This window comes from Anas acuta, chromosome 11 (genome assembly GCF_963932015.1).
Source record: "Anas acuta chromosome 11, bAnaAcu1.1, whole genome shotgun sequence".
NCBI lineage: Eukaryota > Metazoa > Chordata > Aves > Anseriformes > Anatidae > Anas > Anas acuta.
In genome coordinates, this window is record NC_088989.1 from 18310828 (window position 1) to 18334654 (window position 23827).

At 38.8% G+C, this 23827-nt stretch overlaps 2 protein-coding genes across 2 annotated transcripts in view; one reads left to right on the plus strand and one right to left on the minus strand.

The window, feature by feature from the left end:
* Positions 1-2978, plus strand: part of CFAP92 (cilia and flagella associated protein 92 (putative)) — an 84299-nt gene extending 81321 nt beyond the window's left edge. The window contains exon 20 of the mRNA XM_068694453.1: positions 1329-2978. Within this exon, the coding sequence (XP_068550554.1) occupies positions 1329-1369 (41 nt within the window). The 3' untranslated portion in view covers positions 1370-2978. The remainder of the gene's footprint in view (positions 1-1328) is intronic.
* On the minus strand, positions 438-21114 carry ACAD9 (acyl-CoA dehydrogenase family member 9). Its single transcript, XM_068694456.1, has 18 exons — positions 20928-21114; positions 20067-20160; positions 17519-17620; positions 14850-14956; positions 13430-13530; positions 12240-12318; positions 11262-11436; positions 10605-10678; positions 9057-9132; positions 8290-8360; positions 7794-7913; positions 7015-7143; positions 5660-5739; positions 4960-5086; positions 3182-3259; positions 2246-2374; positions 1103-1175; positions 438-732 (listed from the first exon to the last, which is right to left on the minus strand). Exons 1-18 carry the CDS (start codon positions 21051-21053, stop codon positions 632-634), a joined length of 1842 nt encoding a protein of 613 aa, XP_068550557.1. The 5' UTR covers positions 21054-21114; the 3' UTR covers positions 438-631.
* Between the last annotated feature and the right edge of the window lie 2713 nt (positions 21115-23827).

Here is a 23827-nt window from a genome sequence, read left to right on the forward strand (position 1 = left end):
AGATGATATCTAACGTATCTTTATTTAAAGTTTGTTTTTATTAAAAAAAAAAACAACACAACAAACAACAATGGCTAAGTAAGTGTAAGGCCGGGGCCATGAGAGAACAGAACAGGAAGTTCTGATAAGTACAGGGAATAATTTCTAAACGAGAGCTGAGACAGCACAACAGCCATCTTTGGAGAGACTCAAAGCTTGCCTGGACAAGGCAATGCTGATTGCACTTGGCCCTGCTGTTCACACTGCATTGGGCAAGTTGACTTCCCTATGTCCCCTCCAAGCAAAAGTCATAAGTAAATGGTCTTCCAGTAAGTAGGTGATTTAAGCTTAAAGATGAAAATAAAAAAAAAAATCACCTTCCAGGAAAAACATATTTCAATCTGAATCTCAACTGCTTTTATTTAGCATCAAAAGAAACAGACATAACTCTAATGAGATCATTTGAGAATTAAATAAAATTTATTTATCCTCTTTATATGAAGTTGGTTTTAGTTTTATTTTACACAGATACAGCTGATTATATTTGGTAAACTCATGAAATAGTTACTTTTAAGGTGTCAAAAACTTGAGTTACAGAAAATTAGTTGCTGTTTATTTTACATTCATCAGTAATTTGCTGTCAGTGAAGTAATCAGAATGTCCTGTCCAGTGGATGCGAACAGGTATAGGCTCTCTTTTCTAGCACATGCTTTGCAGCTTTTTTAATGCAGTCATCCAGATTTTCCTCTGCATCTATGGAAAAGCAAAAGGAAAGGTAACTTAAGTACAGTATACAGCTTTTCTAATTTTCTTTTAAAAAGGATTTTAGGAGACAAGTATCTAAACTTCAGTGGCAGAAAATTTCAGCATCTTCTAAAAAGATTCTGATTATTGCAGACTGAATCTTTCACAGTAAAAGTATCTAAATGGTTACTTAGAGACAAATAGGTCAAATACCTGATTGTTAGCTAATGTATTCTTTACAGGAGAATTTATTACTGATAGATCCTGTTTTCCTCCTCGCTGCGGAAAATTCTGTTAGTCATATCAAAAATACCCACTTTTGCTTAGATAAAAAGCCGTAAGAGCACAAAAAATACTTTATATATTTTATAGAGCTTACATTTTTGTAATTGAGCCATGGTGTAATTATTCTTGAAATATGCTTCTGTGCAGAAGATATTTGTAAGCAGCACCTGAGAAAGAGTAGGAAAACTCAATTAAAAACTACTAAATGAACAAACTTATGCAGTAAAAATATTTTAGCTTCTGAATCTTTAGTTTTGTATCTCTGATATGGAGCCCTGTAAGACAATAATTTATGCTTAGTTGTTATTTATTTCCCACAGCTACTGAGTCTCAGAGTTGGGATGACCTCACTCAAAACTGATGAAAAGACAGGTGGTAGTAAATCCAGAAGGGGCACATGCACACAAAATCTGAAGTAAGTCTCCAGACCACTGAAGACTGAGGTTTAATCAGTCTGATTTTTTTTTCCACACTTAATTGTAGCAAATTTACTTGTCATGTAGCAGAATTGTTAACATGAAATTTTAAATGATCTACCCTAATCACCTGCTGTCAAACTCTTTCCCTTTACTTTCAAGACATTTAGTGACAAAATACTGTTTTTGTTATACATTATTACTAATTATAAAGCATTTTTAGAAAGCATTTTGGAAGAACAGCATGGTATTAGCAGGTTTAAGAGAACATGCAAATTCAGAATTCATTCAGAGATGTGTGTTAAAATATTTTAAATACTTGGACAACATTACAGCTCACATGACAGGTAATTGGCGTCGTTACTGCACTCTTGCACCGATTAGTTTTGAAACAAATTGGTACAGTATCACATTTACAGGAGAGTTTGCTGCAATAGATACAAATTCCTAACATACAGTGTGTAGTTTTAGTGTAATGAAAGCTATTTGTCACTGCAATTTTGCAAAGTCTGAGTCATTAGCATGCACCGTCTGATAGTTTAGCACACTTTTAGAACAGCATTGTGCTTGTGCAGCAAAGAAGGCAACAAGCATCTTTCAGAGTTGAGGGAAAAGTTGGCTAATCAAGACAAGCAGCTGGTTAGAGACTTGTAAAATGTATGCAGGCTGTAATGTTTCAGGGCAAGGTCTGAAGATACGCAGTGCCTCTTACAACAAAAAATATAACGAGGCAGAATAGCTATAAATTCTGTTTTGTTAAGGTACATGATGCATGGAGTGTAGCTGATAAATGGATATGACTGCTATTAAAGTACACTTACTTCATGGTCGTGATTTCTCAGGCCAATACTGATAGACCGGCTGGCTCTGGATATAGTTGCTGTCATTGCATATAGATTAATAACTACATCTGCCACTCTCTTCAGAACCAACTGCTCATCCACTATTGTCTAGAAGAATAAAAATGATTAACTTGCAGACTTCAATCAAATAATTTTTTCCATAGTTTGTATTTATGTTCATCCTTATTTAGTATAGACAGGTAAGTTGTTACATTGATTTTCTACCCCTACGAAGTCAGTAATTTACAAATTAACTATGTTCTACCTTTTCCAGCCTTTGCAGCTAGCCGTAAAAATGCTGTGTCTTGAAACCATTTTGTTAAACACCAAAATCACTGAAATTCAAGTACCAAAATATTCAGTCTACTCAAAAAAAAAAAAAATCTGTCCATGCTCCATGGTGTAGTCTGATAAGCATTCTCAAAACACATCAGGTAACTCTCAAAAATCCAGGGTATCCTAAGTTTGGCTTCTCCTATTTCACTAAACCACTTTGAATGGCATAATTATAGATTCACGTGCTCTAGAATATTAATGAATAAGCATAATTCAAATTGTGCTGGTATAGCTCTTCATTTGGGAAAGTGGAAATGGCTTCCACTGACTGCTTGCATACAACAAAGTACTTAAAGTACTTAAATAGTCACTGCAGCAGGCAGGATTTGTGGCAACAGAGATAGAAGAAAACAGCTAATTCACAGAGACTTTTTTTTTAAACAAAACAAAAACAAGGTAAATTGTCCATTACAGAATTTCAGTATTTTTTTAATAGTCAATGGAAACCAGGTGTGTAAAGGAAATCCTAGCCCATGTCATATCAACACAGTCCAGTCTAAATTCTAGTGAGGCCAACGTGGTTGAAGAAAAACTCAAAGATACAACTTGAAGATAACAGAAAAAAAACACTACTGATACCTTGCCAAACCTACTTAGTAGGCCTCTCACTGTATTTCCAAAATAATAAACGTTTTCCTCGAGTTTCTTGCCACTTTCCTATAAGACAGAATATACATATTTAAGATATTCCATACATTTAAACAATTTCATCAGGTTAAAAGACAAACAAACAAAAAAACAAATCCAACTGTAAAAAGGGATGTTTCTGAACAAAAATACATGGCAAAGCATATACTGGAAAGTATGAGCTTCTCCTATGCTGCCCAGCCCATAAACCAAAATCTTGACCTGGATGAGCCTACCTGCTGCATGAGGAAGTAGTTACTCTGCCTGCACAGTGATCAGAACAAAGGAATATAGGAATGTGAGCAACCAACAGGCAATGCAATGCTGTAGAAATCCCTAGATGTGTGTGCCCCAACACAAGAAAGACCACCTTTTCCCTCAAACATGGAAGTTCAATTTTCTGCTAAAGGTAATGATGCCAACTTCTAGTCAGTAACTAGAATTTCCATTCAAGTCAATCTTAAATCATTTGGTATCTTCTCACCTACAAAGGAGAGAAAGTTTGCCTATGTACATAAAAGGAATGGAATTAAAAAATATTGAATCTTTTCTGAGGAGAAAACCACTGCTTAGCTGCATTTGTATTATCTTGAAAGCCAAAACCAGCCAGAATTTTCTCTTGGCAAGTACTGTGTTCTTAATATTCACCCCATTGAAAGCCAGTTAAAGCACCTTTCTTTTGCCATAAAACAGGCATTTAAAATGTTCTGGCTTTTACTTCAGTAACTTTACAATACAGTCTTCTTTATGCTTATGCAAATAATAATCCGACAGATATCTTCCACGTGTTCTGCACAACAACCCTAATTCTCATTTTACATGCTGCAGGTCACAAAAGCCCTGAAAGTGAAGGTTATGTGGTACTATTGGATGAATTCATCAATATTTTCAAATTCTAGTAGTAAGGAGTTAGAAAAAATTCCAGTGTCGTATCTGGCTTTTATTAATACTTAAATGCAATTAATTCATTATGATAATTCTTGCAATCTGAACACAAGTATGTAGGTTTGAGGTATTCAGAAGAAGTTCCAATCTAGTGTATCGGGTAGGTCAGCATCACTATAGTTAAACTAACTGACACGTGTACACTGGAGGCACTGCAGAACACGGTGTATTTACCCGATGGAGTAAGCTGTTGAGCTTCCTTATGTGCACAGAATACTACTAGTAAATCCTAACAAATCCTCTTACCTGTGTGCCTGAAATAGCTGACCTAGAGGACACGTATACTGCAAAATACCATTTTGTTACAGTTCTTCAGAACACACCTTATACTTTTTTTCTAACAAAAGAAACAGAAGTACCTTTTTACTTCTCTGCCCTAAGAATTGATTACGCAAGTATATATGTAGTTCACCAAAACTATATTACTATTAAACAGGAAAAGAAAGAAGAAGCATTGTATCTTGTAACTGAGCTTATTATGTACAGCAGCAACCAACCATTACAAGGAATGACTTCAATACTGTGAAGGGTCAACTTATATATCAATTACTTAAAATAGATCTAAACCTGGATTTGGTATAAATACAGAGTTATAACATTCAAGTCGTTATCCCTGAAATAATATAAAAATCTGCTTAAGTTTGTAAATCTCACGTAAGCATATACTTTGTCTGGCATAAACAGGCTATGAAGTTGTGACAAGCAGCAAAGGGAATCAAATATGAAAGACAAGTGCCTGGCTCTTATCAAGGAGTGTTGTGTTCCTGCCTCTCCCACCCCTTTACCTGGAGGCTGGGATGCACCAGGCCACGGTCACCAGCTAGCCCAAAGTCCACTTTTCTACCCATCGAGTCCCGTAGTTTGTTCAGAAACTCCTCGAGCGCCACTCCTACATTTCCTTTCTTGATTTCTCTAAAATGTTGGGTAAACAACAGCTGTTAAAATATATTTGCTGGTTTGCAAGGGAAGTTTCAGGTGGTTCAGATAACCAATTGAAATTTTAAAAACATTACCAAAACATCTACAGTTTATCTAGCATGACGTCATTTGGTCCATTTTACCATGAAGTCTGGAGAACAACTATACAGCCTTAAAAGTATACAACATGGTTCACACCCAGTTCCTTTCAACTGTACAATAAATTAGAGAGAGACCAGTATATACACTCCAGAGGTATGCTATAGCTGCCTTTCCAGTAACACTTCCTTATAAAATCTTAAGTCATGCAATTTTAATTACTGGTCTTGTAAGAAAGTATTTTATACAAGCTGGCCTTAGAAGGTAAGACACAATTGTTTTATGTGTTTAGGAATCTTGGCCATTGTCAATTAAAGAGAAAAAAAAAAGACCCCTATGCATTGAACTGCCTTTAGACAATATATTTAGAAATACAGCAGTTTTTTTCCTACAGTTTCCCCCTTATCTATGGCTTAGCAATTATCAGTCTAAGTCAATAAAAACTATTAGCAATAAAAAAGAACATACTTAATTTTTTCAGTTAAGATTTTGCCTGCATATTGCATACCCGTCAAAGCAATATACAGTCGCAGAATTTCATTTGTGCCCTGTAAGAAAACATAATACATACTGAAATCAGTATCAAGTACAAAATATTTTTAGTATTTCAAAAAAAAATAATAGATGTGCTGTGCTAATATTTTTATGCATATTTTTGTTTCAAAATTGCTTTCAGTAAATAACTTACATGCTCTGCTTTTCCTTGAGGTTAGAGGAGGTATGGCTGCAGAGGGCATAGACACTGGAAGCAGGCAACAGTAAACTAAAGACTTTTTTTTTTTTTTTTTTTTTTTAGGTCTATGTACAGTCTTAAAGAGAGGTTCTTTTGTTAACCACTTACTTACCTAAGGCTTACAATATTAATGAACATTTTCTGAACATTTTCCAAGCAGGTCTGCTGGCCTGTCTTCCTTTTCTAATGTTCCATTGTTTTAGTTAATACCAAAAAGTACTCTTTCTCCATCCATACATGCTTACTGTCCTTTCTGTTTTAGCTTAGTTATAAAATGCTGACTTCATTTAGTTGTGAAGATGTCAAGCCTCTCACTATTACACACACATATGTAAAAACAGAAAAGAAACCAGACTAAATGTGTTTTGATGAAAAATTAAGTTCTGGATTGTTCCAGTAAAGGAACACTTATATGTTCTGTAACTGTAAAACTGCTCAACGTGCCTGCTTGGAAAACAAAAGCAAACCAGAAAATAAAGATGAGACTGTACAAATTTGATGTTCTGGAATACATTATTACACATGGCTGAAAAATAACTTCACAGAACTATTGGGATTAGTATGAAAATGAGATGAATTACAGGAATTCTAGTGCTTTTGGTTTTGTTTTTAACCAAGTCTTCCTATAGTCAGTCCAGTATGAAAGGTCTTCTCTACTTCAACAGGTCTAAAAGGTGCTGCTTATTTCTGGTTTTACCATTCAAAATATCCGTCAAAACTGTATTAACTCCCCCACAATATAGGATGATGATACTCAAGGTTAGCTGGTTTTGCTCTTTAATCAATAATGAAATTGACTCTTCCTTGCTGTGTGAGATAAACATACAAACACTTGCTAGTGTCGGTTCCTAGAGAAGCTCACACTTTGTGGTTAATCTATAAAATCCATCAGATCTTAGTTTATTATAGGACAATATTATCTCCAAAGAAAAAATAGCTCTTCAGTGTTATTCAAACTATAGCAGACTTCACAACTAACTGAATGAAGACCTATTTAAGTGAGTACTCTGCTGGATTTGTTTCACCTCAGGTTCACAGAAGGTGAGCAAGTTAATTTCAATTTATGGTAAAACAGTATACTCATACTTGCCTCAAAAATCAGCAGTATCCTTGTGTCTCTGAGAAAGCGTTCATAGGGGTAATCTTTCATATAGCCAAGGCCTCCAAGTATTTGCAGTGCTTCACTTACGCAAGCCCAAGCACCTTCAGAGCTGAACACCTGTTGTTGAACAGTATTTTAATCACCCTGTTTCACACAGTACACGCAGACGACATAGCTTTGTTACTGTGCCTCAAGATAGACCTTTAGAAGGACTGTGACATTACTGCAACGTCCCCACACCGTAAGGGACCATCACTGGGGGATGAACATCTGTGAGCTCTTCTTAAGGCTGCTTTGCCAGCCAGCAGCATCTGTCCCCTGGCTGACACTGCAGAAATCCCTTAAATTGTGGTGCTCCATCAGAGTGGGCCTGCCTCACTCTGTATTTTGCAACTGATTCTGGGTTCAAGCCAGGACTCAAACTCCTTAGCCAGGTCTGCAGCTGGAAACAAAACTGTTAGCACTATTTCCAGCAGTGTGACGCTGCATAAAAACAGCACTCAAGAGGACTACAATATACCAAACCTGTTGTATTCAGGTTTTATTTTCTGTATAGTGACACAAGCTTTGAATCTGAGGTAATCTATAATGTGGGGGAAATAAAAACTAATGTCTTTTTTTAGTTCTTAAATCTAGCTGAAGTTTCTGTATTTATGTCTGTAAGAAATACCCAAGCCTCTAAGCAATTTGTAATGTAGACTGCAAAACAGGAAAGGTGTTAGTCTGCATTAGCTTAAGGCCATAGGCAAGTTTTTCAATAACATTACCTTGACCATGGCTGCCTCCACAGAGCAATCTGGAAACCCTGGCCTGTCCATCATTCCTGCAGTGAGGTAAGCCATACTCTCCATTACGTATGCTTTCACAGCCATAAAACAAAACTTCTCCTGTCAAATAGTGGTGAGAGGGTTTATACATTGATTCAGATGCAGAAATGCATAGCTAAGTCTGCAATAAGTTTGAAACTGAAGAGCATAACTGCAGTTTTTATACATTTAATAAAATAATGTTTAATAAAAAGTGCTACTGCAAAACAATCATGACAATGCTTAAAAAAATACTTTGCATGTTTATCATTCACTTAAAATTATTTAAAAGATCAGCATACAGAAGTCTGCACTAAACATATATCAATTCAATACCTCCAGCAGTTTTTTAAACCAGTACAGCCAAAAGAACCTCAACATAATCTACATCCTAGCACTAGTCAAAACAAAGCACAGACATTTAGGTTTTCTTTTTTTTTTTTTTTTTTTTAATTACCTGAATTAATCCAAATTCACTCAGTTTCTTATTGAATTGTTTTCTGGTACACGCATACTCTGCTGTCATTTCTTTAAAAAGAAAATAAAAAAAAATCCATCTCAGAACAGCACAACTGTTACTGTGACATCTCATGCCTGCTGTACATAGTGTTCTATGGCCTGACCAACCCCTACTGCTTCAGCAATGTGAAAAGCACCCTAAGAATGACAGTGCTGCTCAAGTCTGGGAATACTGTGCCAAAGGCTTTACAACACAAGTCTAAGGTGTAAACCTGTACTTTTGTGGGAAGCATGTTTTAGTGCTAATAATTTGCTTTTTTGTGAGAGACGCCTGTTAGTATTTTGGGTAACTGTTGGTATAAGACAATTTTATTACCTGTTACTGTATGCAAGCTTTGAGCCAATTTGAAGTTTTAAAAGACTCTATAGGGTCTAAAAGCAGCACTACATACGCTGTTCACTTATTGAGAATACATGTATTTTACTGCAGAATGAATTTAACAGAGGCAAGAGCTTTACAATGTATCAACTGAAATCTTCAGTGTTTTACAGGTTTTTAATCACAATGTTTAACAAGAAAATCTAGTATTTTAAAGATGTCAAAGCATGCTATGACTAACAACAGTGATGTTATGATCAAGACTAGTGTTACTATTTTGAATTAGCACTGTTAAATATCTTATGAAAATCAGTTTTTTTTTGTTTGTTTGTTTTTTTGTTTTTTTTGCATTGCATCCAGCAATCCAAAACACCCAATGCACCTACCTATCAATTTTTTAATCATTCCAGCAGAGGCACTGCCCATGCTAAATCTTCCACTGTTTAGGATATTCATTGCAACCTGTGAAAAAAAACGAACGTTTTTTTTTAGGCTGTGTTGTTGCCACAAAACTTTTACTGCTGTCTAGCTTCATGTTTTTAGTGCTTTTCCTGGATTTCATTCATCACTGGATTACGCTTCCTATCCTGTGAAACCAGCCCTGATTCTAGTCAGTGCAGCATTCAGCATCCCAACAGAAATGCTTTAGAACTAAGCATTTAAGACAATCTACTACATCCAATTCATACCTGAAGTAGTTTTCTGGTACTGATGATCCACTGAATCCTTACTCGGTTCTATCTCTACATCCAACAGTCCCACCTTAGTCTTATTCTTATCTATGCCAGCCATACGTGGACAGACTGTAACAGCCATCCAAAAAGCTGGTAAAACTAACTCATTCTTTTCAAATAGTAATCTTGGAGCAAAATAAAGAACCTCCTACCTACAGAAAGCAGAATTTTGGTGAAATAAGATGCCTGGGTGCATTCAAACGACATTTTTGGATATATGTCTGTTTTAAACAATCATTCACCATCAAAATTCTGCTGAGTCTTCCAGCAACATACACGAAAAGGGAGCGAGAGCGAAAGGTGTACAAATACAGCTCCACAGTGCACACAAATAGATTTTTAAGTTTAGTGTTGCTGTTTTTTTTTAACAAAGAAAACACAGGTGACCTAGTTCAAAGAGAACTTAAGAGTCTTCGAAGAGTCTTAAGGACTCCAGCAAAAAGTCACTGTTCCTACCTCTCAACTTGTGGTAATTCCATGGAGAACAAACTATTAAAATTACCTTTTCATATGTTTATTACATCAAAGGAAATTATTCTATTTAGCATTTCAATCTGGAGCTGCCTGCTATTGAAGGCGTAGGAAAACTCAGGACCATTAAGAACAGCTTTGCAACTCATACTTGGAGAAAGGTTACAACAGCAAAGTGAACAGTGTTAAGAAATGCTTCGCATTTCTGTGGTGCAATGCGGAGGAACCAGTGCCAGAGACAGCCTTTCAGTGACCTCCCAGTTTTTCTTGTGCTATAATCTGATCCTGGGAAACCACCTGACAGGTCTGGACTTTGCTCAAACCATTTCCTGCTACAGTCTTTTCTCTCCTTTTCTACACAGTCCACAATTCTGGTTGTAGAAATAGAGAAGAGTTTAGTTCAGAAGTTCTGTTGAAAAAAAATCCTCCCTTTTCAGAAGAGAACAGTATGCTTCCTATACCATGAAAAGCATCTTAAAAAGCCAAGCAAATAACAGAATCTGCTGTACAATTTTATTAAGAAATAAATATGAACCTGAACTTACGGCACGCTCATGCGCTATGTTCTGGTGAAACCAGCTAATACAAAGCACATAAGGTAAACTGAGAAGTCTTTCCCCTGGTGTTCTTCAGCTTGGCAATGTTGATATTACCCATAAGGAAACTTCAGTACAGTTAAGAAAGAATAGATTTCCTTCAGACTTTTAAAAATTATTATTTCCTGCTTACCTTAAATCCTCCTCCTACTTCTCCAATTACATTCTCTATAGGCACTTTTGTATTTTCAAAATGTACTTCACAGGCTGAAACACAGCGTAAATTGTTGTTCAATTACGATGTAAAAATATTTAAAATACATTCTGGAACATAACTGACTTTTATAACAACAAAAAAAAAGTTTTCCTAATGCACTGTGAATGACAGAATTATGATAACTTCCAAAGGAGTTGAGATTTGGGAAAAGACTGTGGTTTACATCAATTACTGATGTGAAATATTCAAAATACAATTAATGCACATTGTATAAACAGAGAACTGCAGTTTTGACTTTTATGGAATTGATACAGCAATCAAGTTCAAATGATAGATTGTCAAAAGCTGCAATCATCTGTAAGCTGACAGAGAAAACTTAATTCTAAATTAAAGTGGTTGCTTCATCTTCTGAGTTATTTCTTTTACTGCATGAAAGTGCAGCTTCAGGTGTCCATAAATACGGATTTATTAATTCAGAGCTGGCATTAGGACGGACTCCGAAGAAAAGCTAGGTAAAGAAACATGAAACTTATATGGAAAAGACTAATTTGCCTTTGAAATCAGATAACCTAAAGAAATTAAAACATTAAAATATTAAAACAATTTCTATTAACAATTTTAAATGATTCTTACTATTGGATCCTCGAATCCCTAGCTTATCCTCAGGCTTCCCATGTGTGACTCCGCCAAAATCTCGCTCTACGATGAAAGCGGTAATTTTATCTTTTACTTGTCCATCTTTATCAACAACCTCTGTCCTAGCAAATACTGTGAAAATACTCGCAAGGCCACCGTTTGATATCCAAACCTGTTTTGAGAGAAAAAAGAAAAATATTTGTTCTGATTTTGTAACCACTGTTCTCAAGTGGTTAAAAAAGAGGTTCAATTAAATTAAGATCTGGTGCATTTTCACAAAAGCTTGTGCATCCTGTCACTTATGGCACACGAGGGGTACAAGGGCCTCTACATCCACTGCCCAATATAATTCACCTTTGATGAAAAATACTACAAAGCAGGACACAGGTTGCATCTCTTCACATCATAGACAAGTATATCAATAACAGATCAAGTCCTCAGGAGTATCAAACACTGTTGTATCCAGTACATTGTGTATCTTCAAGAGCATATTCTGCCAGTTGCTTTTAGCAAGAATGTTCCAAGCAGCACTGTCAACTTTCCTTTCAAAAATACCTAGGAAATCTAGCATGATGAAAAATGAAAAGAGGGGAAAACATTGTTTCAGGTTTCTCTTCACCTGTGCTGCCACAGAGGAGAGCTAACTAACTAACCCTCCCTAAAAACCTGCGCACTCTGACCTGGGGATAACAGAGAAGGAACTTAAGAGGATGTTTTCCTATCTTGCTCACCAGGTTCCATCAAAGTCATTCCCTGAGCGGTGTATTTTTATTTTCTGTTTGGTCCTAAACCAACGTGCTGTCTTTTTAACATGGTCATCCTTCGCTAGTTTGGAAATCCCAAAAGCCTGACGCAGTTACCAAGCTAGAGTCCTACCTAGTAAAACTAATGAATTATAATGCTGCAAAAGACAAAAGTGCTTTCTATAAGCTTGTAACAGAAGAACCGTAGTACTTCCACTCTGTGAGTGGATACCTTGGAGCCATTTAGTAAGAAGTGCTTCCCATCTTCGCTGAGAGTTGCTCTTGTCTGGATGGATGCAGCATCACTTCCACTAAAAGCCAAACAAGTGTTTGGTTAGGGTTTAAAGAAATAAATATGCTCTAAAAAACAGAACTATATTTTTCCCTCTTCCCATCCTTTAAAAAAAGAGTCTTTACAGTTGCATTAAAAAGTACTATGAAAATTTTAGTTCTTTAGTAATAAGGAAACTTACTAGATTCAATAGTTCTGATGAAATCTACTTAAATTACCCTGCAGGGCCATTTCTGCTGATTAACATGTATGTTATCAATCTGACCCAAGTGTTCAGAATGCCATACAAGTAACTCTGTTGAGCTACACTTGGCGCTATTTGACCATACACTGAATGTTATCCTAAATCACAATCAAGTTTAAAACTCTACTCTAGTTGTATATCTTAAGGGAAAAAAGGTTCAACAGAAATTAAAAATAAACGAACCTGTGACAGTATTTATCCGTGAGCATTTGGGCACATCACATACTTTCCATGGGAGCAGAATTAGATGTTCAATTACAACAAAGCAATTAAAGTTTATGTTCTGTGATTGAAAGTTCAAGCACTCTCTTCAATCATCACCTTATTACATAACTAAGTGCATAATTATCTCCCCCTTGAAGCAAGTTTCCTCTTGCACAAATTAAAATGCCACAATGGCTCACTTTGGGCTTTCAGCTGAAGACAGTTGCTAAGTTCTTGGCACACCAAGATCTCGTCTGATTCTTTAATAGGGTCAGAGTTCTAAAATTCAGCTCTAAAAACAACTGCTCTGTGTGCTACAACTAGCACCTAGGGAGATATGGCATAAAGTATCCTTTTAATTTATATTCAGCAATACCAGAAATTAAGTGGATGAATAGCTGAGATGGGAACAACTGTGAAAATTAATGCAGCTAAAATCAAACACCAGTTAGTGATTTCATGAACGCTGCCATGAACACAATGCGTGATTTTAAAAATAGCTATTGACATATACACTGAGGACACAGGCGCAAAACAGTAAATATTTAACGCAGTAACCAAACAACCAATGCAACAAAGACAATAAAAAAATACCATTTTAGTGTTGGCTTTCTGAAGCACCCTTTTAATTTTTTTATTATTATTTATTTTTACAAATTTGCCATAATTACAAAACCAGTACCTTCCAGGTTCAGTGAGACAAAAAGCTGCAATGTGCTCCCCAGATGCCAGTTTCGGCAGGTACTTTGCTTTCTGTTCATCAGTGCCAGCAATGAGAATCCCCTAAACAATTAATAGAAAACTTTTCAGCATCAAACTGTGTGAAAGGAAGCTGACAAACTTTGACAAGTTCAAAGTTATTCATTAATTTGCAAATTATATGGTATTACAAGGTAATATTTAAAGAGTTTAAGAAACAATTATTATATATATATAATATTTATATATATAGGCAGTGTTTTAATTTTTTATATAATATATATATAACATATTTTTATAATCCTATTATATAACAATATTTATTATTATTATTATTTAACTGACTTCAAAATATGTCAAAGTTATCAGCAAATAGTTATTCAAATGCCCATAGGAAATGGCTTATTGTTAAGATTGCCTTCCAGGGGAGGTGTCACTATACTTATGCTGTAAATGAAGATTTAATTGTTGCTTGGAAAGGCACAAGCACCGAGACAGTGTTCCATAATTTGTTATACCTTCATTATGACTTTATGTGAATCAAGAGCATCAACTTTAAAAGCTCTTAATCGGAGAACAGAACACATGATTTGCCTAATTTCTCAATTATTTCATTATAAAGGCATTCAACTTTTTTTTTTTCTGAGTGTACTTATTTTAATTATCTCTGATTGTACAGAGCTGTATTTACTTTCTAAACAGGGGACTTCTTATGATTAAATAGCTAAGATACAAGTACTCTGCATATTTAGGAAGGATTAACCACAACTGACCCAAACTGGCCACAGCAAGAGGAACAGTCGTCACAGCTTACACTACAGTCCTCATTAGAACGCTTTACAGATCAGGTCAGCTCAGTATCCCCCTTCTACAGATGGGGAAGCAAAGTGAGGAATAAACACTTGTTTTTAATTAGCATTATCCACTCAATTCCAAGAATAATGTTTTTGTTATTATAAAGACCTTTGTGCTATTTCAAGCTTCAGAATACTACTACCCAGCCACCATGAAGTTGTTACAAGTTAGGTTCCTCAGGCTATATTATACAGAAAAATAGTTTAAAATCCATGTGTTGGCTACAACACATTGATCTTGGATATGTTTTCATCTCTTACCCCCCATAATATAATATGCAGCCTCATTCAGCTGGAAAAAGTTGCACCCTTCTGAATTCTCTGCATGACTGCACCACCTTCCTGTAATTTTAGCCCTACTACTGATATTTTACTGTTTTCCATATTTCTTCCAGCTGTTTTTATCAAGCTGGCTCAATTTACAGAACTTGGGATCATTTAATTCTTATTTATTATTAGTCACAACACTCTCACCCTGTACTTAACCAAACTTCACCTCACCTTCTCTATGGCAGATGCAAAGAACTACTTGACATAAAAGAACTCTACCTTCAGCCCAATAGCTTGGTGAGCTGCCAGTGTAACTGCGATGGATCCATCTAGAGAAGTGATTTCTCCCAAGCGTGCATACATGGTATTTGATAGGCCAAGACCACCTGGAACAGATGTGTTTTGTTCTAAGCAGATACTTTAGGATTTAACTTGCCCCTTCCCACCCCAAAAACCCCTTTCAAGTACAGAAATATCAAAAATATAACTGGGGGATGTCTTAGCATAGACAACATCCACAAAAAAGAACCACACTGCTGCAGTTGTGACAGGAAAACACATTTTAGAAACCGAGAGTTTTTTAATTCTTGAGTTGTGCTGAATTTAGTACTCATCAAAAAGCAGGTCTGTTTGTATTCAAGCACACATGCATGCAACCATAGCAAACACTGCATAATCCAGCAAATGGTAGAAAACAAGCTTGTTTAAACACTCTGCACGTGAAAATGGTAAAAGACTTGGTGTAAAAATTGCTCTACTCTGAATTTCTGTGCTTCCAGCATAAACTAATGTTTTGTGACATCTCCGTGCGATCCTACAAACCCAGACAATTAACCCGTGTGCAGCCTCCCAGCTGCCCGGCTGTAGACCAAGCAGCAGAGGGAGCAGTGCTGGGCATGTCTCAGTCGGGGCAGGCTCTGGCAGCGACACAAAGACAAGCGCCAGCAGCCCGGCTGCACCCAGCTGCAGTGGAAACAGGGCAGAAAACGACCCGGAACTGACATGGAACAGTTCCCCATGCGGACTTCTAAACAGGTACTAAAGGCGAATAAAATACAACACTTCAAAAGACATTTTTAATCAAAAAAATGTGAGTATATCAAGAAACAAACTCAACCCCAGCACCACCTTTCCGTGATCTGCTGCTGCAAATACAGAGACTAATTGTAAGGAGCTTGAAAAGAGCAGAAGGATAAATCAAAGTCACATCTGTATGAGTCTAATGTTCAAGGACTTTCTGTTTTCAGCATTAGAAGTCCTGCTCCCCATAGCTTAAGACTCTTGTATATATTACTGCTGAACAAACAATTCTATCTAATCAAGAGAATCTTTTGTCCAGGTTAATAATTCTTTACTTGACAGTGGCAGAAATCAGGGTAATGAACAAGAGGGAGACAGAGCTCTGGAGCGAGTCCAGTGGAGGCTACAAAGATGATGACGGGCCTGGAGCATCTCTTACAAGGAGAGGCTGAGAGAGCTGGGCCTGGTTAGCCTGGAGAAGGCTGGGTGGGGACCTTATCAGTGTGTATAAATATCTGACACCTTATTTCAGCAGATGTCTCAATGGTGCTACTATTTTCTGTATGTCAAATAAATAAAAAAGCAAAGCCTCCTCACTGCCATTCATTCAAATCAGTGCTTCTTACACCCTCTTCTTTCACAGCACCCTTACATTAATTACAAGTCCCACTGTTACTTCTTTAAGAGAGCCACTATTACATGATTTACATTGTTATGATTTACAAGAGCTCCATTTTCCCACTGAAGTTCTGCACTTTATAATGCTTCTAACAAATACACCACTACTACAACCCATTAGTTCATGGTATGGTATTCTTCCTATGTACGACTGAAGAGTTTTAAAATATGACAGGCACCACCAACAGAAGTACAGCAGGTTTAAACAACAGAAAATGGGAAATAACCTTGTTAGCAGTGTATTAGTTATGGTGCAGTAAAAAAGTAGCTTTATTTAAATAACTGAAATCAGTGCAGCACAGCAACACTAGTTATGTTGCCTAATACAATAAAACAACAAATGAAAAAATGTTATGAAAAACAGGGTATGGCTTTACAGAAAATAAATACCGAGGTGTGTCTCCAGCTTTATGCAGTATTAGTGCAATTACCAACACAAATACATTGTTTCATACTATTCTCTTCAAAAATTAGGTGTCCTCACCACTGAAACTAGTGTCTGCCGTTGGGCAATCACAGTTCTGAAGAGAACAACTCAGAAGACAAAGTTGTCTTCTTCAAAAAGACAATATGACAATGCGAGGATCTTACTTTACATATTTCATATTAGGTATTAGTTTCAATCCCATTTTTAAAATGCATCAGAATAAGATTAGAATTTTCTTAAAAATGCCTTTGCAAGTTTAAGGGGTAATCCAGTGAGTAACTCATGTCTTTGACCCCAATTTATACTATAATGTCCTTCAGGACATAAACTTTTTGTTCAGTACTGCACAAAAAGTTTTTATAGAAAAGCTGTACTTTGAATAAGTCATCATTATACTCTGATACCTTTGTATGGTCAAACAAACATTCCTATCTGTGAATGACAGTTGACAGCTTTGACAGATCAGTTCCATGTTTGAACCTGGTGTAATTTTAGAAATCATCAGCTAGTACTGCAAGTCCCATAAAACATCACGCTACTCTGCTGCATCCAGAAAACAAACAGAAAGGAAAATGCTACGCCGAGGGGAATGTACACCATCTAAATTTAGCTGTCTAACTTAGGTGCCTGAGCTAAGATTATCCATAGCTCCCTGAGGAGCCAGCTGACACCTGTCAGTGCCTGCATCTCTTTGTTCACCAGAGGGGAAGCCCGAGCTCCTGATGTGGACGTCCAAGCCAAATGACTACAGGCAGGATAGTACAGACACATTTTGCAAGACACAAAAGATACAGATAGTTATTCTTTTTGATCACTTACTCACCATATTCCTCTGGAATCTGCATGCCAAAGAGACCCAGGTCCCTCAATCCTTTTAAAGTTTCAGGCGGGATTTTTGCATCTTGATCAATCTTCTTGGAGTCCACTGCAGATACAGACGGTTTTACAATTTAAAAACCTTGTTTCTTAATGCAGAAAAAATCGCTGAGACTGCAATGTTCTCAAATCAGAGCCCAGGTCACTGTGTCTCTGAGTGAGCAGCCCTGTGACCTCTAACCTAAATACCAGTTTGAGAGCCCAGAGCTGAAGAACTGAAATAACCTATTGATAAAGGGGCTGCTGGAGCATTGCACCTCCCCACCGCTGTAATTACCCTGTAGTCTTACTAAAGCATCTTTAGTAAAAAGACACGGCGCCTGTTGCACCAGATACAGATGTACATCTCATCCCCAGTTTCACAAGAGTTGCTCTTTCTAGTGTTTGCTGTTATTTCAACATCCCCTTGCAGTTGGAAGAGTCTCAATCCCTAAACGAGCTTCTGTAGGATTACAAGTACATCAGATTGGTTGGGGCCCCAACCAGTCTGCCTCCCAGCAAGGTGTATTACCGACTTTCTGCACTCTGAACATGACCACTGAGGTAAGTCCTGAACACTCCACCCGAAGTCCCAACTCTGCTTCCAGAAAAAAAAAGCATTTCCAGAATGCCTCGTCCTTCAGGAGAGGGGTGCTGCAAATTAACCTGAGCCCATCACTTTTCACAATGGCTGTTTTTTAGTCTATTCGTGAAATGAGCTGAAGATGTTAAGAAAAAACTAATTTGCTATGGAATCTACACACAAGTGTCTCACCTCATGACACCATGAAAGTCAGAAACAACTGGAAGGTCCCAGGCATACAGATTGTAATGATATGGTGATGACAGATATGGGAAAAGGACTTGAAAATGGGAAAGATTTGATCATTACATCATTATCTCAAATGTTTCTATGTGCACAGCTTGTGGAGAGAATATGGCTGGTTCTGTTTGGTATTTCTAGGATTTTCTTCTGGAGCTTAAAGGATTAGGATTAAAAGAAGAACAAAAGTATGCAAACGGACTAATTACAAAAATCGTGTTCTTACGAGTTACTTAAATTCTTGAGGGATTACCAGGGCAGTTCTGTGTGGTGACAGCGAAAATATACAAGAATCATATTAGGCAGCCAGGGTAGGATGCAAGCTGCAGCAAAAGGACTATAAGCCATCTTTCCAAAAAGTTCTCAAAAAGAAGTAACTCTTCAGAAGCAACAGCACATTGCTAAAGAAACTGACGTTCACCACAGTTAAATGATGCTGTCATGTCTGTATGAAATGCAACCGAGGGACGCAGCTAAGCATTCTGCTGCACTTCTGACTGAAGTTACTCAGAAAGAAAAGATATGTATAGAAAAATGTTTTTCCACAGTAATTTTTTTTCGCTATACTGTATATAATATATATCTGTGGAACGTCACCAACTGTTTTGGGGAAGAAAGTTTTTTTTTTTTTTTAATGATTTCTTCCTCTATTATGCCCATACAGACCTCTGTCTACAGTGTCTGCAGATCGTTAGGCTTTAGAATAACTGCTGAGATGAATCCCCTTATGCAATGCCAACCATATCAAGTTTGTAACTGGTTAGGGCTGCTCTCCTAACCTATTTTTATCCTGTACACATAAATTACCCTGAGTAACTAAACAAAAATAGCAATGAAATCAAACAAAGATGAGCAATCCTCCCTTAAATATCATCTTTTTCACTCAATGAATCCTGTTCCCCCCCAAAATGTAATCTATATAAATTCTTAATTTACCATCAGTGAGCAATGCTACATTATTATTGTTAAAATTACCCATATCTCATAAACTGTCACCTGTGACAACCACTGGCTTCTTCATACTCCTGCAGTGTTTGGCAATCTTGACCTAGTGGCTTTGTCAGCAGGAGATGTGAGACAATACTGTTTAACTATCTCAGAAATTGCTGTTTGTAGAAAGCAATTTTCTACAACTGTTCTCGAATTGGCTCCTCTATTCCAGCACTAATAGAAGAAACACCCTGCAACCCTATCTGGAATGCATACAGCTAATATGAGTTTTCCCAGGCAGAATCATTACTCTGTAGCTGAAAAATGATAAATACTTCTGATTTTTCGTAGCTTCTCAAAGATCCTCCATTTATCTCTACAAAGCTTTGTTGAGAACAGGTTCACTACAGTACAAGTAAAAAGTTTCACAAAAGAAATACAATACAGTAAGTAGCAAATGGCGATAATACAACCAAGCTAAACAATTTCAAATCCTACCTCTTGGAATTCTTTCACTTCCCTTCTTGTTCTGTATTTTTCATTTTCTTTTGTTTTCAAGATTTATTTATTTTCATCAGCATCCAAGTAGTCTATATGAAAAACCCATGAATCAACATGCCTATAGCATCACCAAGCACTATGACTGGCAACAAACGCATAAAATGACTTAAATTATAACAATAACACACAATTATAACTGCTATGGTTGAATCATTTTGCAATCACTGAATCACTTGCACAAATAAGAAACTAATAATTATACCTTCCTCAGTGAAGAACTTTTCGACAGGTCCTACAAACTGGTTGATCTCCTGTAGTTCTTCATTGCTAATTTCTGGATAAGGGAAAACTTCTTCCTAAAATAACAGACATTAAAAAAAGCATGAATCATGCAACTGGAATTAAAGTCCAAGAACATACACCTTTCAAATACTAGGTTCTAAAAACTGTGAAAATCTGGATTTGTGGGAAAGGTTCAAAAGTGTTACCTGATGAGATGTACAGGATTCAAGTACACTACGCACCCAAACAAATTGGAAGCATTAGAGAGAAAATAAAGAGATTTTAAGGACTACATGGATACAAAAATCCTTTATTAACCACGAGTTTTGTCAATATAAGCCCATTTTGGAATTAAAAACAACAGGTGACTCATTCACATCAGGATCGATTACAATTATGACACGTTCAAAGCCCAGGCCATGAACACGGCTCCTTGGCAGCGCGCTGCGGGTCCGTGCCGCCCGGCATCGCCCCGTGCCGCGAGCTCCTCGCGTTCCCGTCCCGTTTTGAGGAGCGGGGCGCGCCCCGGCCCGGGCAGCGCCGGCCGCGTTCCCCCCAGGGGTCAGGCCGGGTGCCACCAGCAGGCCGGGCACCCGCCGCCTGCGGCTCCAGGGGGCAGTGGGCGCTGGGCGCGGCGGGGCCCGGGAGGCTGCGGCGCTGCCCCCGTCCCTGCGGGCTGCTCGCACCCCCCCGCACCGCCGGGCGGCCGCGCCCCCCCCCCGGCCTCACCGGGCCCCGCGCGGCCCCGTCAGCCCCGGGCAGCGCGGGCCGGGCCGCGAGGGGATGGCGGCCGTTGGGCGGCCGTTGGGCGGCCGTTGGGCGCGCGCCCCTCGCCCCTCACCTTGCTGAGCGCGCCCCGGAAGAGCTCCTTGGCGAAGGCGGCGCACGGCGCAGCGGTGCGCAAGGGGCGCGCGGCGGCGGGCACGCGCAGCGCGGAGCGCAGGGTGCGCAGCAGGAGCCCGCTCATGGCCGCTACCCCGCGGCCTCCCGCCCGGCCCGGCCCGGCCCGGCCCGGCAGCCTCCGCGGGGCCGCGCGAAGGGGCGGGGCGCTCGTGCGCAGCCCGTGGGGCGGGAGGGGCCCGGACGGGACACGGCCGGCAGCCGGCGGCCCCGCCCCGCCCCCCCCCCCGCTGCCGCTGCCACAGGTCACAGGCACCCGGCTGGGCACCGGCACCGGCACCGGCGGGGCAGGGGGTGAGGGGCCGCACCGCTGCCTGCACCTCGTGTGCACCAGTGCATCCTCTCTGCCCTCAGCTTGCTTCCCCAAGAGACTTTCAAGTACTCAGAATTTGAGAAACTGACATTTAGAAATTGAACAAAAGAACGAGTATTAAAGGCCCACACAAGACCAATGGAATTCACTTACTTGTGACTTGAAAAATGCAAAAACCTGAATGCCGTAATTCAAACAAATTGCCATTGCAGCTGCCTCCCAGATGCTCAGGAATAACTCCGAGGGGACTGAGGGGGAGGGAAGGGGTAAGCATATATATAGTACAGGCTATGTACCATATAGTCTATACTATATACACTATGCTATATAGTATATATATAGTATTTTATATATATATATGTATTATATATATATCTAAATCTGTATGTAAGCACATAGTGAGAATCCTCAAACCCGAAGCATTCACAAGCAGATGAGCAATGTGCCGGAGCCCTGTGCGCCAGCAGCCCGGCTACAGCTGGAGGTATCACGCAGGGCCGTACTGCCGTGCGTCTGGCAAGAGGGAAGGAACATTTCACGCTGTTGGTGAGTCAGCCACACGCTGTCAAGTCCAAACACATAGAGCACTCTGAGGATACAAACAAAGCTTTACCAAGAAGGGTTTTCCTCTCCAGGCTCCTGACTTCCATTAATTGTAAATATTAATTGGGGAGAAGATGCAAGTCCCTGGTGCTCATTTTGCTACAGCCTCTGAAAGCGTAATGTGACCCGTACCAACTACTTGTCTTTGTACGGAACATGGATACCTTATTTACGAGATGAGCTAGCCCCCTTCGCTAGCCCTCTGCTAAAGGGCTTCACAGCAATAGATAGGAAAGGCTACAGAAGTAGCTATTTCTGTATTTCCTGTAAATAGAAAGAGACCCTGCTTCTCTGTAAGATTACAAAACCTTCATGTTTTCATGGCTATGAATACAGGAGCGGCAACTACCAAAATCCTGAGCTTCTAGTCTCCGCATGTTAGGTTCTGGTTAAGTGAAATTGTCAAACTTCTTTCAGTACTGAAAGATGGAACAGCACAAGGCAATGTCTAGCCTTGTCAAAAAAAAAAAAAGGTGGGGAACACTGAGATGGCTCCAGCACTATGCAATCAGGGTGGGGTGGTAACATGTTACTGTCTCTATAGGGTGGTTATATCTGCAGTTGTTTTCTGGCATGGATAGTGAGAGAGAATAGGCTCTGCTTAGCCTCCTGGCACACGGGGTTAAGGGAGCAGGCACCTTCTTACCTTACCTCACTGAGGGAACCTGTACCAGGCAAGCTGGCACCAGGGTGAAATGAAGTGTTGAAGAGAGAATGCTGCCACATTAGTGCCACAACCCACTTCTAGATAAAGGTGGTGGTAGCTAAGACATCCTTCAGCAGGTCAGGAGAGGAGGTTTGGGTACGGTGACATTCTCCCCACACTAAATATGGTAAGGATGCAAGTGCAAAAACTAATAACAAAGATGAGGCCAGCCTCTACTGAGACAAGTCAGACTGGTTCTGGCCAGTACTGGTGGAGGTGATCCAGCAACATTAAAGGAAGGATAAACAAAGAGCACACTAACAGACTGCTTGAAGAATATGATCCACAACATTGAAAACATATCTAGGCAGTTGGGAAACAACAGAAAAAAAGAAGCCTCATTGGGAAGTTCAAAAGAACTGAAACATCTGAGTGCTCTACCCTTTGCATTCATTTGCTAAGTATGAGAATGGGACTGTGATCATATCCTAGAAGAAATACCTGTAAAGAATTTTTTTCTTCCAATTGCTGAACAAATCACAGCGGATGACAGCAGATCCACAGCATGAAACTAGAAGCCCTATCACTTGCAGACAGAGAATCCTTTTTGTTTCCGTACTGAGAAATCAAGTCCACATCAGTATTGTATCACACCGTTTTATTTTGTCCCATTCCTGCAATTCTTGCTAACACTCTCTGTACACACAATTGAAAGTGCCCTCCTGGCAGCTGCAGTTCTCTGCAACTCTCCATTAGACTAAATTCCATTATTCTGACTTATAAACATCTTCAAACTGCATTGAACTGCACAATATGCTGCTAAAACCCCTTTCCCCCCCTTCTGATTTAGCAATGTGCCCAACATACTTCTCCTGCTTTTGTTTAAAACTCACCTCTGCTGTCTCTGCCACTCAGCCATACATCCACATGTTCATATAATTTCAGCTTCCTTTGAAACTGCTAGACCACTCTTCACTATCACTACCTTCCTGGAACAGATAGCCACTCAGCTCTCCAGAACTCACGTTTTGTAAACAACATGATTGCCGCAATGATGTCCATTTCAGTCTATTCCACACAGAATTGCTTTCTTGAGAAGGAATTAACACAACAGATATACAGATCAGTAAATGAGTATCATGAAATTGCCCTACAATTTTATTTTCCTTTTTACTCTACCTTATTTTTCACTAACTACTTAAAAACTGGTATTAGATAATATAGTATTTAGGTATTTGAGAGGTGGATAATTTACTTACTGAAAAAGTGCCACTGTAGG

What these genes read in the sequence shown, in the direction of transcription:
- ACAD9 (XM_068694456.1), bottom strand. Translation starts at nt 21,053, where the DNA reads ATGAGCGGGCTCCTGCTGCGCACCCTGCGCTCCGCGCTGCGCGTGCCC. An exon ending in TGTCTCACTGAACCTGGAAG is followed by an intron (nt 12,319 to 13,429) that starts GTACTGGTTTTG and finishes TTTGGCTTTTAG; the next exon opens with TGGAAGTGATGCTGCATCCA. An exon ending in AGGGATTCGAGGATCCAATA is followed by an intron (nt 10,679 to 11,261) that starts GTAAGAATCATT and finishes GCTGTGTTTCAG; the next exon opens with CCTGTGAAGTACATTTTGAA.